General features: G+C 38.6%; 1 protein-coding gene across 1 annotated transcript in view; it reads left to right on the top strand.

Moving 5' to 3' along the window:
* Positions 1 to 13557, top strand: part of itfg1 (integrin alpha FG-GAP repeat containing 1) — a 223503-nt gene that overhangs the window by 42727 nt on the left and 167219 nt on the right. The window contains exon 7 of the mRNA XM_028441662.1: positions 4132 to 4181. Coding sequence (XP_028297463.1) covers positions 4132 to 4181 — 50 coding nt within the window. The remainder of the gene's footprint in view (positions 1 to 4131; positions 4182 to 13557) is intronic.

The following is a 13557-nucleotide window of genomic DNA, read 5'->3' as shown; positions in this document are numbered from 1 at the left end:
GTCATTTCTTAGTTTATGCAACAGTAGGTTTCAATATCATTTTGTATCATAGAATACATAGATAATAAAGGTGAGATTATATGTCACGCAACATCCATCCATCCATTTTCAAACATGTGCATTTTCAGGGTTGTGTGATTCTGCTGGTGCCTGTCTATTGCAAGGTCCCATGCACTCATATGGCAATTTAGAAACTCCAATCAACCAGAAAAATGGGTCAGAAAAAATAAATAAATCACATGATCTACTAAACACCAGATTGTTTGGTTTGTTTTATATCCAGAGTTTAAGTAAAATAAAAGAATGGTAATTTATCAAACTACATTTTTTTTTTTTTTTTTGGTCTCTTTCTTCTTTTCCAAAAAAATATTATCGCGAGCTGATTATTGTGTACCACATCATGAGCTCGGTGTATTGTCCCACCCTAGTAAATAAGTACTTTACTCGGTGGTTTCTTTTGTCCCCTTGATTTATTTTTCTGTTGGTTACTTAATTTAGAAATATTTTATGCATCATCAAAAATCACATTGTAGGTACACATGTCTATCATATTTTTCTTGCCCATGGGAAGAAGATTGGTCAATGTCCTATACTACAGTCAAGCCATGTTTAATAGATGTGAGTTTGTGTTTGAATACAGGGTTATTAACTTGCATAATAGAACAAGAGTAAACATCAGTGTTTACTAAAGGGAATAAGGAATATACCATCGTCATGGACTAACAAAAACAAACTTTGTTCACAAATATACTTACTGTTGTCATGGCTTTGGAATTGAGAGATATAATGCCTGATAACTAATCTGGTTGTGGATGTGAAAGGGATCATGACAGTGTTGTCATGGTAAACAAACAAACAAAAGTGTTATAATATGAAGGGCTGTTTTCAGAAGGGACATAATGAGACTGAACTTAGTACTTAGTAATGAAGGAAAAGATGAGAAGTTATGTTTCAGCATCTAATAAAATTCATCTGCAAATTTCTTATCTGATGGGATTAGACAATCACTAATATTTGCAAAAATCCAGAGAGAGGTTCTTGTATGGCTAGATTTCTAATTGGATGACTAGCGTAATTACCAGATCGGAAATGCTGGTTATATTGGTCTTCTATAAGAGTGATGGATTGGTTCGGCACTCCCTATCAAAGTTGTTAAGGTCAGGGTTCTTGCCAGTGCTGTTGGTCATAGGGGCCCCCAATGTTGTAATTTTGCTCCCATACAGAGCAATGGCGCCCCCTATGTTCAGTTTTCAGCAACGTTGGGGGGATTTTCTGTTGTTTTTTGCTTTTTCAATAGGTACTGTCATAATAATTGTTACACACTTGGACACACAAGGAACTTCCAGGCGCACACAGGTTGTTTAAACTCTCTTTTAATATGCATAACCGAGAAACACATACATTAGCCATGCAGTCTACTTATTACAGACAATTTGCTCACATCTTCCAGTCTTTACCTGAGGACGCCGATGCTGCCTGTATGATTTTCCGCTTGGTACAGTGAAAAATTACCATCCAATATAAACAGTGCTTCAACTAGGACGTAGCATGTAGCATCACATGAAGCTGCTCGTTATATTTATAACCTGCAATGGATCACTCTACATGTGCGCATACGGATGTGAATACTGTTTGGTTGAAACGTGTTCGGGCTTAAAGAGACATCGACTTCATTCGGGTCGGATGGGTTCGGGCCGTGTTCTCTTAAGGCTGGCATACACTGTGCGATTTTTTCAATCGTTGCACTCAGCTCCAGCTCAAACTGTGCGACGCAGAGCCCGAATGTGCGCAGCTCACAATGCATGTTCTCACACTGTATGGACCGACACTCTGACACGATCTGACTGCTCACACTGTACATTCATACAAGACACGTCGGGGTCTTGTTTCCGGAAATGCAACGTACAAATTAGAAGCAGATCACTGTAGCGTCACCATTAATACAGACGAAGAAGAAAAACCCGGAAGAGGAGAGACACTCGCAAATCTCAGCAAAAAGAGCTTTAAAAAAGAAAAGACGGCGATGTGCAGTACAGTCCGTCAATTTTACAGCGGTCCATAGTTCGCGCATGCGCAATGTGAGCGTTTACGGTAAGCCGGCCCGTGGCACTGCTTCAACTGTGCGATACTGAGCGACTGGATTTCAAACATGTTTGAAATCCAGTCGCTACATTGCTGATTGGGAGCTGGTCGTGAGGCGTTAATCACCCTCACCCTCTCATGACCCCATGTGTACTACTTGATACACAATCTAGCAAAGACTCGCACGATCCCACAAAATAGTCGCACAAGTTGAAAATCGGCTCAAAGTGGGCCAAAAATCGCACAGTGTATGCCTGTCTTTAGGCAGGGTCTTATTTTTTCAGCCCGAATAAAACTTGTGTGTGTGTGTGTGTGTGCGTGTGCGTGTGTGTGTGTGTCTCTCCTCCATGTTTCAATTGGAAAAGCGCATCTTGAAATCTTTTGTATAAATGTTATTTCTTGTCCTCCAGTATTTGAGTATTTATTAGTGGAGTACCTATAACAAGAAGCATGAGTAACTCTCTAAATACTTTCATCAACACTTTCACCAAATCAACAAATAACTTTTAGCTTTAAAGTAAGGCTGGAACAAAGATAAACAACAACAAAAAACAACTTTAGCTTTACTTCATTAAATTTGGCCCTCTGAGACTTACGCATTTCAAAATGTTCTATGCCGGTAGCGCTCGCTCGCACACCACGCAATCCACTATGCAGTGAAAAATTGCTGGTGAGAACCCTGAAGGTGTTGCCCACTGCAGCCATGACCTTGTAGGGGGAGGAGCTTGGACAAGGATTGATAATTATAATATTAATTATTAATAACATTACAGTAATTTGCCTTAGGAGGTGCCATCTGAAATCCAGTTAAAGTGTTTCAGATCACTTAATTAGTTATTAATACCTTGTCATCCAGGATTGCGCTTCGGTTTTATCGTGGTCTAATCGATTCTATTGGTCGACGTGTTTTCGGGAGCCAATTAGATTGCTTTGGATGTTTTGTGGGTTGTGGCTATCATGTATGTGTGATAAGGGATGAATGAATGAGAAACCTTTTGGAACTAGAAATATGAATATAACTCAGAAACCAGTTAGATTATAACTTTCAAAACGAGACAAAAGCAGAGATCATATTTTCCCGGTTATTCTGGCACCAAACATGATATACTTTATGCAAAGTTAATGAGAGATATTCTTTAGGAACACTTTAACTGTAAAAACAATTATATGATCTTATTCTAAGGATGTCCTTGATTGAAAAGCAGAACACGAAGGGAAAAGATTCTGCCGTGTGTTTCACAGCGGGGGAAGGACAAATAGTCGTAAATTCCTGTTCTCAGCTCCTTTGTTTCTGTTTGAAAGGAAGGATGAGGAAACTGTTTCTGACCAAAAGTGGTCACAAAGTGTTCCTTGGTATCTGTCATAGACATGACCTCCTACAACCTCATTATCATGGTCTTACTTCATTCCTTCAATTTCTACAGCATCATTATATGTATGCAGTGCATGACGACACACGGAATATAGCACTGCCCCAGTGCAGTTCAATTCCAATGTTTATTTCATGTTCAGTTACTGTAGCAGACCTGCTTTTGCAGAAGTTAGCAATGAAAGTAAAGGTCCTCTCACTGAGAACCACATAGAATGATCATAAGAAGTGCTGCTTTCAGCCTTATGCCTCAAAGCAAACAATGAGTACAAGTGTGGGTATAAAGGAACCCAATAGAGCGAGCTACCGGCATTACCAGGAGGTGCAGACTCCAGTTGACAGAATGAACTGTTGCTATGAGCATCAGATCTCCCTTCTACCTGTTATACTCATCTTTTTTTTTCATTTCTTTCAAAAGTCCTTTTGTTTTCTTGTTTGAGGAAATCATTCTAGAGTTTGATGTTTTCACTGATCTTTTTTACTGTGAAATTTTCTGTAATCATGTTCTTAGACAATTTTCATTGTGTGCTTTTGAACAATCCACAGTATTCTGTGACCTGACAATAGTCTTTACATCATGACTTTATGTTGTTGGTTTTTTTTTTTTTTTTTTTTTTTTGCTTGTTTACTAAGTCAAAGCGTCATTTGGTCATGTTTTTCTCTCTTTCTGTTTATGCCAGATTTGTTCCTTACCACAACCGGGCCTGCATTTGAAACCTGGATCAATAAGGTAAGCTGTAAATTGCTTTTGGTACCCCATTCTGACTGTATGTATTTACACCAAATTTAAACCAAATGACTATTTTGAATCATTTCACAAAAAAGCTTTGGTGTTAAGTAACTGTTGTAAAAATTTAACATACCATCATATCAATGATAAAAAAAAAAGTAAATTTCTTAAAGGCAACCTTTTTTTGTGTGAAAATTCTTTCATTAGTTTTTTTTTCCGTAGTTTACACCATAGGTAACAAAAAAGTTAATAGTTATTCACATAACTGGGAAAAACATGTGGTCAATCACGTTATGTAGCCATTGTTTGTGTACATCTCATCCCATCCCTCCCTACACCCTATATATTAAGGTGCTGATCATAAAATTAGAATATCATGAAAAAGTTAATTTATTTCAGTAATTCCATTCAAATAAAGAAACTTGTATATTATATTCATTCATTACACACAGACTGATATATTTCAAGTGTTTTTTTCTTTTAATTTTGATGATTATTACTAACTAATGAAAATCCCAAATTCAGTATCTCAGAAAATTAAAATATTACTTAAGACCAATACAAAAAAAAAGATTTCTAGAACACAGTATGAAGTATGAACATGAAAAGTATGAGCATGTACAACACTCAATAATTAGTCGAGGCTCCTTTTGCCTGAATTACTGCAGCAATGCGGCGTGGCGAGGAGTCAATCAGTCTATGGCACTGCTCAGGTGTTATACGAGCCCAGGTTGCTCTGATAGTGGCCTTGGGCTCTTCTGCATTGTTGGGTCTGTCGTCTTGAATCTTCCTTTTCACAATACCCCATAGATTTTCTATGGGGTTAAGGTCAGGCGAGTTTGCTGGCCAATCAAGAACAGGGATACGATGGCCCTTTAACTAGGTACTGGTAGCTTCTGGCACTGTGTGCAGGTGCCAAGTTCTGTTGGAAAATGAAATCTGCATCTCCATAAAGTTGGTCAGCAGCAGGAAGCATGAAGTGCTCTAAAACTTCCTGGTAGACGGCTGCATTGACCTTGGACCTAAGGAAACACAGTGGACCAACGCTAGCACATGACATGGCACCCCAAACCATCAATGACTGTGGAACCTTTACACTCAACCTCAAACTACGTGGATTCTGTGCCTCTCCTCTCTTCCTCCAGACTCTGGGACCTTGATTTCCAAAGCACATGCAAAATGTACTTCATCAGAGAACATAACTTTGGACCACTCAGCAGCAGTCCAGTCCTTTTTGTCTTTAGCACAGACGAGACACTTCTGACACTGTCTGTTGTTCAAGAGTGGCTTGACACAAGGAATACGACAGCTGCAACCCATGTCTTGCATATGTCTGTGCGTGTGTCTGTATCGGATTCAGGGCCACATTTGAAAGTGATCTAAATCACAAAAAAAGTCAGCTATCAGCAAGATTCACACTGCTTCTAAAAAATCTGACCTTGTCACTTGACCCCCCAAAAAAACAGAGTTGGGCCACTTTTGCTGCACGTGTAAGTATCTCAATATCATGAGACTATACCCAAAACTATCACTCTATAAAGCCTATTGCATCATTAAGTGCAGTCAAATTGCTGGTGTTGACAAGAATCAGAGACATTTTTCATTGGATGGTGTTACAAACAGCTGTGGAGTTTTGGTGGTTGGGAATGCAGGATCCCTGCTTCAGAACTGTTACTTAATATTCTGGGAGTGAAAGATAGGAGCAGGGCTGTGGCGCTGGATTTTTTGTCAAAGGGGCCCTGTTGAAATTCAAGGTCAAGGCACCAGCCCAACAGAAGTCTATCCTATCACTAAGAGGTAAGGAAGAGAATCTAAGGCAGATGGAAGGATGTGAGAGGCTGCATGGTGAAAATGAGAGCGCAAACAAAGTAAATAAACTGAAACATGATGTTAAAGGATGAGAAAAACACAACAAAAACAAACTCACATTTTATTTTTGTTGTCATTATTTTTTTAAATTGAAGTCCTATTTAATTTAAAAAAAAAAAAAGTCACATATTGTAGGTGTTTGGTTGTGCTCTTGTCCCTAATATGCTTTCAAAAATAATAAATGGTACTTTATTAAAAAAGCTTGGTAATGAAAGTAAGGTCTGTCACTTTCACGATTCTAGACCTTAAAACTAAGAGGATTTATTTATTGACGCTTAGTTTTCTTATCTTCATTTTGTTTTGGTATATTTTCTCTTAAAATCCACCTATTTCTCAAAAACAATCAGATGCAGAGATTAAAGGGGAATGAAAAGAAGACTGTAAAACCTGAACTCTGCCATTCTTGCATGAACACAGTGCATGTGTGCACACATAGCAGATAAGATGATTTCCCTGCTTCCTCTAAACATTAGACTCCTGTTAATCCAATGGAGGTCTTTGGTTCAGAGCAGCGGCATTCGTCGGTCACAGGCCAGCACACTGTTTTTCCAGCACTTGGTTTTAATTACTTTCCACTGTTTTCTCTCCCCGCAAGTCTCCTTCCTTCCCTCGCAGTTCTTCTGTGTTCTTGTGATTACACAGGCGAAGGCATTTGTAGATATGTAAATGAAAACAAGCTGCAGTCAGAGGGGAAGAGAAGCATTTCTACCTGCCTGCAACTAAAAAAGGCATCAGTAGTTTACTCCATAACAGCCAATATGACATTTTAGTCCATTAGTCACAATGAAACACCTTTATACCATTTTTTTTGTCTGGGATACATCACATGTACTCTTTATCACATTCTGCATGGTGCGATAGGAAGTGATGCATTTACCGTTCCTCTCCATTCTTTATATTTTCCTTTAGTCAGAATTTGACTTTTTCCAGACTGATCTAACCTAAACAGAATTTTTTAAAATTTTCTTTTTTTCTTTTTTAAGTGCATATCAAATGGCTGTAATTGGTAAAATTGCAAGAATATGTAAAACAAAACAACAATGGCTCTCTGTAGAGCTATTCATTTCATGATAATTTCATATTTCTAAAGTAATCACAGATGCTCCTCTATAAGACTAGAAAACATTTCGTACACAACAAACACATTGCAGGTAAGATTTCCTCATCAAAATATCTACATTTAACCACATTTCCTTCTCAAAGTGTGCTTCCACAGCTAACTTAGTACAAGAATGAAAGCATCTAATTTTCACCATCTGATGCATGGATCTCAGAATTTATCTGCTTTATGTTTATAGATTCTTGTTTGAACAAAGCTTGTGTTTGTGTGTAAGGAGGCGTATGAACGTTTGTGGGTTAATAGTCCAAGGAAGTTGTTTTGTGCTTTATATACCATAACTTAATTTTGCATAGGAAAAACAAATGCATAACTATTGTCTAATATTGTATTCAGACAAGTTAGATATTTAGATGATAGACTTGGGCAATAAAATTTCTTTAACACTAAAGCTGCTGCCATTTAGGTGTACAAATGTGTGGGCTGTGAATATGCAATGGTTCTGTAATCTCTTTATCTGAACACACACACACACACACGCAAAGTTTTAATCATGCCATCTTGCAATCAGATAAGCAGTAGCAGTCGGTAACACTGGCTAAGCTGTTCCTCCTGACCACATGGAGAGCTAACACCCTGCAGCCACATCTGTGTGTACTCCTTTCTGCTGGTATTAATCACAGGCTTTATACCTAATTGACTTCAGTTGGCTTTTATTGCTTTTGAAGCGATTATCTTCCAATCGTGTCATTTTCATTTTCAGGGGTCAGTCAAACACATGCTTAAAAGGGTATTACACATCTTAATCAGAGGCATTCATTTTCTCTTTCTAGTTTTTAGCTTTTCCCAAGGTGTAAATCTGGCTGCATTTGTTCAAAAGACAAACTGTACAATGTCTATTTATGTTCATTATGTGTGATATATACATACAGTATATATGTATGTAATTTTTGTGTATTTCTTGTCTTTTTGTGTCTTCGTGTGTAATTTTGTTTATTACTGTTGTTTGTTCATTTTTGTAGTAGTTTTGTGTGTTTTTGGAGTTTTTTCTGTGTTTTTTTTCTTGCCTTTTACTGTATTTTCCTGCATTGTTGTGATTCTTTGTATTTTTTAGCGTAATCTTGCTCTTGTGATGTGTATTTTTCTGGATTTTTGTTCATTTACTTTGGGGGTTGCATAAAATTAGGCCAATGGCCGCATGTGGCCCCCGGGCCGCCAGTTGTCTATGGCTGATGTATTGTTTAGTTCATGTGTGAAGCAATGCCAGTCGTCCAGGTCCACAGTCCTGCATGTTTTAGATGTGTTTCTGCATCTAGACACATATCCGCAACCGTTGTGCCATTAATGGGCTTTAAAGAAGGACCGGTAATTAAACAATTATTGCAGTTTGGTGTATTGGAGCAGGGCAGCGACCCTGGAGAACTGAAAATGTCCACCCCTGGTTGGAAGGGTAGAAAGGCCTCAGTCATGAAGTGATCAAGTGTCGCTGCAATCATGACCTCAATCAGAGTGAAAGGACGGTCCAATAATAACTACACAATGAGCATCCTGAACCCACTGATAGCTATGACACAAAGCACATTGGAAAGAAAATATCAATGACAGTAATTTACATTCCAGCAATTCAACTAACCCTGGCCCAAATGCATTTACTAGCTTGACTTTTGGTATCTCAGGAAGCAATCACATTCATCATTATGAAGCTTTGTCTATCTCTACAGGGACATTTTCTAAGAGCATCACAGCTGGGCAGTAATGTCTGTGCTCAGAAAGCTGGGCATGAGGTTGTATTTGCACATGAACACAACAATAATGGTTGTCTTCTGATTGAGAGGTTGTGATTCCATCCCAGTGCTATACCTGTTTGTGTCGAAGTGTTCTTGGGAAAGACACTGAACCCTAAGTTGCTCGCAATGTTTGACTAATGCCTTACATGGTGGTTCTGTCCTATTGGTGTGTGAATGGTATTTTGAATAATTTATCATTCAAATAGAAATTTGACAGGTTGTCACATTTGGATAGAAATGTAGTATTAGGAAACGACAGCGTTTTATTTTAAACACCAGTCACACTATGCTTTGTGGCTGTGTGCGTTACCCTTCTTCTTACTGGTACTATTTGTGATTATACAAATTAATACAGATGGTTTTGTCTCCCATAACTGACAGTTGTTATAAACAACTATCAGCATTCTAAGTCTAATAGAATGCAACTAATTGACCCCTAAATGCAGAATTTGTATGTGGTAAATAATTGAGATATTGAGATACGTTTGTGATAAAACATGCAGGTATTATGTCCCCAACTATAGAGCTGGAACCCAATAACTGTTTAATATAAACAATGTAAAACTCAATAAGAGGTCCCTAGCTCTAAGTATATCAAATCTTAAAACAATGACATGTTTTAGTGGTTTTAAATTAGTTAGTGGTATTTTGAGAAAAATACATTCCAAATATTGCAGAAGGGGGAAAAAACTAATACTCCAACATTCCATCCATCAATGACTTTTACTGGTACCCTTTTTTATTATTTATTATTGTATGTGTATACTTATGCAGTTGTGCTATTTCTCTTTTTTTTGTTCAAATTAAAGTAAAATGTCAGTTTATCCAGGCATCCCTCTGTTTTTTTACCTTTGTGAGGTGGTTTCGGAAAGCAATTGTACTGTACTGTAGGGAAAATAAGTATTTGATACACTGCCAATTTTGCAAGTTTTCCCACTTCCAAAGACTGGAGAGGGGTCTCTAATTTCTGTAAAAAGTCACAAAAACTCATTGTATGATTTTTAAATAATTAATTAGCGTTTTATTGCATATAATAAGTATTTTATCACCTACCAACCAGCAAGAATTCAGGTTCTCACAGACCTGTTAGTTTTTCTTTAAGAAGCTCTACTATTCTCCATTCATTACCTGTATTAACTGCACCAGTTTGAGCTAGGTACCTGTATAAAAGTTACCTGTCCCCACCAGTGTTGGGCAGTAAACGTTACTTTTGACAGTAACTAGTACTCTAACGCAATATTTTTTTAAAGAAATAACGCAGTTACCGTTATAATTGGTGCGTTTGTCTGTTACTTTGCTAGCTGCAGTATACTTCCTGTTTACAGTGGCGCTACATATTTGTGAGGGGCGCCGTGCCAACCACGATAAAACGGAAGAAGAAAAAGAATCATTGTGGCCGTGTCTCTGTTTACATCGTGCGTTAATCATGGCGAGTCAATGTGAGAGTAGGACGAGCTTCTCAGAGTGGAAATACGCGCATTATTTTACCAATCTGTCTCCAAATGATACATGCATCAGTGAAACTCTAAGCTAAGGCTGCGTTGGTGGACGTGAGGGAAGCCTCTGCACTGAAACAGCGGCTGGATTTTAACGGACTGACTGTTATCCAGGGACAGATCAGCAAAGCTATTGCGCGGTATGTTGTTGTAAATATGCAGCCTGTCGCTACTGTTTTCAACAGCTCGTTAGCCTGATACGTTTTGCATTGTGTAGCTGAGAAAAATGCTGTGACTTTTATTTTCCATATTTATTTTTATAAGCATTTTTATCAGCAGAATGTGCACTTGAGATATGCACAGCTTTATTTACATTACTGTGCTAAGGTTGAAAAATTGTTGGTTTAATTTTTGAGCAGCGGTTTTGTGCTTTATATGCACATCATATATGGTTGTTTTATAGCAGTTTTTGTAAAGCAGAGTTGGTCAATGTATTCCAAATGTGAATTCATATTACTTTCATTTATTTATTTTAGAAGGTTTTTTGTGTTTAAGTTGTACATTGTTGCTAGTTTTTGTACTTAACTCATTCAGTGCCAGCCATTTTCAGAATTTCTACCCCCCTCAGTGCCAGCCGTTTTTGAGCATTTTGACTGATTTTTAAAGACCCACAGAATATTTTGTACTATGACTATCTAAAATCTGACACCAGATTCTGAAAGATTGAAGCCTCTACTTTCATCACAATTTTTGTTTCTGGCTTGTTTCGTTCCTCCGTAATCAGCTGTTGAATAGAGCAAGTTTTGCACAAATCTTTGGTTTCAGAGCAAAAAGCTGAGAAAACAGCCTTTTTCTAAAAAAAATAATAATAAACCCTGACAGTGACTTTAAAGCTATTTTTTTGCTTTAATGACAACTCTAACATCTGAACATTGTTTTGATGGCAAAATTATTATTATTTGAATGGATTTCTTACTGTATTTTGGTGTTCCTTCAAGTTTCTCTCCCGTCAGTCTGCACACACGCAACTTCCTCCTCCCGGACATGCAGTGTCTCACTGCTTGGCCCGTTTTTTTTTTTTCATTTTATCTCACCATCGCCACACTCTCCAATAATCCACTAAAGTTCCACACATGCTCTGGTCGGCTGTGAGCTGCTATGCTCCGGTGGGAACATCAACATAATCTCTCGTAGCACCATTTTCTGTCTCGTAAACTCCTTTCCTCTCCCTCTGAGCTCTGCATCCAAAGGTGCGCTGATAACACCTACATGTCACCTATTATTTTGCTGTCTGGCTCACAGTTGAGGTCCACCCTCCCCCCCGTCGATCACACAGACGTTACTTCCTCTTCCTTTCGACACGCAGCGATGACCGTTTTGGCCCGGTTTGTTGATGGTTTTATCTCATGATCACAACATTATGAATAATCCACTCAGGTGCGCACATGTTCTGTGTTAGTATGTGGTGCTGTGAGCTGCTGGATACCGTTCACAATATCACTCCATAGCGCCATAAACTCACTCGTCCCTGCTTTTTCCTCCTTAGCTAAGGAAGTATCAGTGGCTAATCGCTCATCTAACGGTGCGCTGCTGCCACCTTGATGGCACCAGTTGGTTACTACATCACATTACAGCTTAGATTTTGATGGTTTTGATGGACCTCCACCAGGGTGTTTTCTAGTAATCTCCGTGAAAAAACGCAAATGACGAGTTTTCTCGTCAATGGCACTGAGTGAGTTAAGCTGTAAAGGAACATTCTAAGGGCTAAACATGATCGTTTTTATGATGTTGATAATATTCAGGTTGTTTTGTGTTATTTATTTCACAATTCCTTGTAACATTTTCAGTTTCTGCTGGTCTCAGATAAATAAACTGGCATTGAAAGAATACTTTGTGTTTCAGTCTGATTGGTTTTTGTATAGACTAATACTGAGCAGAGTTTAGTACTGTGAATGCAAATGATTAGAAATTGTAGGGTTGGATACAATAACATTTCATTTATCAGAGGCTTTTATCCAAAGCAATGTTAATACAGGAGCAGTAGGGGTAGGAGGGATTCAAACCACTGACCCTCTGATTACAAGCCAGCTTCCTTAACCACTATTCCTCCACCACAGAGTTGGATTGTTTTCTGATACAGCTGTGATATGAAGCTGTATGGACACAAATGACCAAAAAATAATACAATTCTTTAATTCTAAGTAACTCAAAAGTAAATTTTTCCAGTAATGCATTCGTTTTTGGTGTACAGTAAGTAATTCAAATAGTAACTGAGAATTGTGAATGAAGTAACTAATAACGGCAACTAGTTACTTTTTTTCAGTCACTAGCACAGCACTGGTCCCCACACAATGAATCAGACTCTAACCACTCCAACATGGGAAAGACCAAAGAGCTGTCTAAGGACACCAAAGACAAAATTGTAGACCTGCTCGAGACTGGAATGGGCTATAGGACAATCTGCAAGCAGCTTGGTGAGAAGGCAAACACTGTTCGAGCAATTATTAGAAAATAGAAGAAACTCAAGACGACTGTCAGTCTCCTTCAGTCTGAGGCTCCATGCAGTATCTCACCCCGTGTTGTACAAATGATCATGAGAAAGGTGAGGGATCAGCCCAGAACTACACAGGAGGACCTGGTCAATGACTTGAAGAGAGCTGGGACCACAGTAACAAAGCAGCGCACGCAAGGTCCCCCTGCTTAAGCCAGCTCATGTCCAGGCCTGTCTAAAGTTTGTCAGTGACAATGTGGATAATCCAGAAGAGACGTGATCAGATGAGAACAAAATAGAGTTTTTTGGTTTGAACTCCACTCATCGAGTTTGGAGGAAGAACAATGAGTACAACCCCAAGAACACCATCCCAACCATAAAGCATGGAGGTGAAAATATCATACTTTGGTGGTGCTTTTCTGCAAAGGGGACAGGATGACTAGACCATATTGAGGGAGGATTAATGGGGCCATGTATCACGAGATTTTGGCCAACAACCTCCTTCCCTCAGTAAGAGCATTGAAGATGAAACGTGGCTACGTCTTCCAGCATGACAATGATTCCAAAACACACAGCCAGGGCAACTCAGGAGTGGCTCCATAAGAAACGTTTCAAGGTCCTGTTGTGGCCTAGCCAGTCTCCAGACCTCAACCAAATCAAAAATCTTTGGAAGGAGATGAAACTCTGTGTTGCCCAGATAGGTTTGGAGGAGTGGGCCAAGATCCCTGTTAGTGAA

This window comes from Gouania willdenowi, chromosome 3 (genome assembly GCF_900634775.1).
Source record: "Gouania willdenowi chromosome 3, fGouWil2.1, whole genome shotgun sequence".
NCBI classification, from domain to species: domain Eukaryota; kingdom Metazoa; phylum Chordata; class Actinopteri; order Blenniiformes; family Gobiesocidae; genus Gouania; species Gouania willdenowi.
The sequence above is the reverse complement of the archived record's forward strand: the minus strand, read 5'-3'. Positions and strand labels throughout refer to the sequence as shown.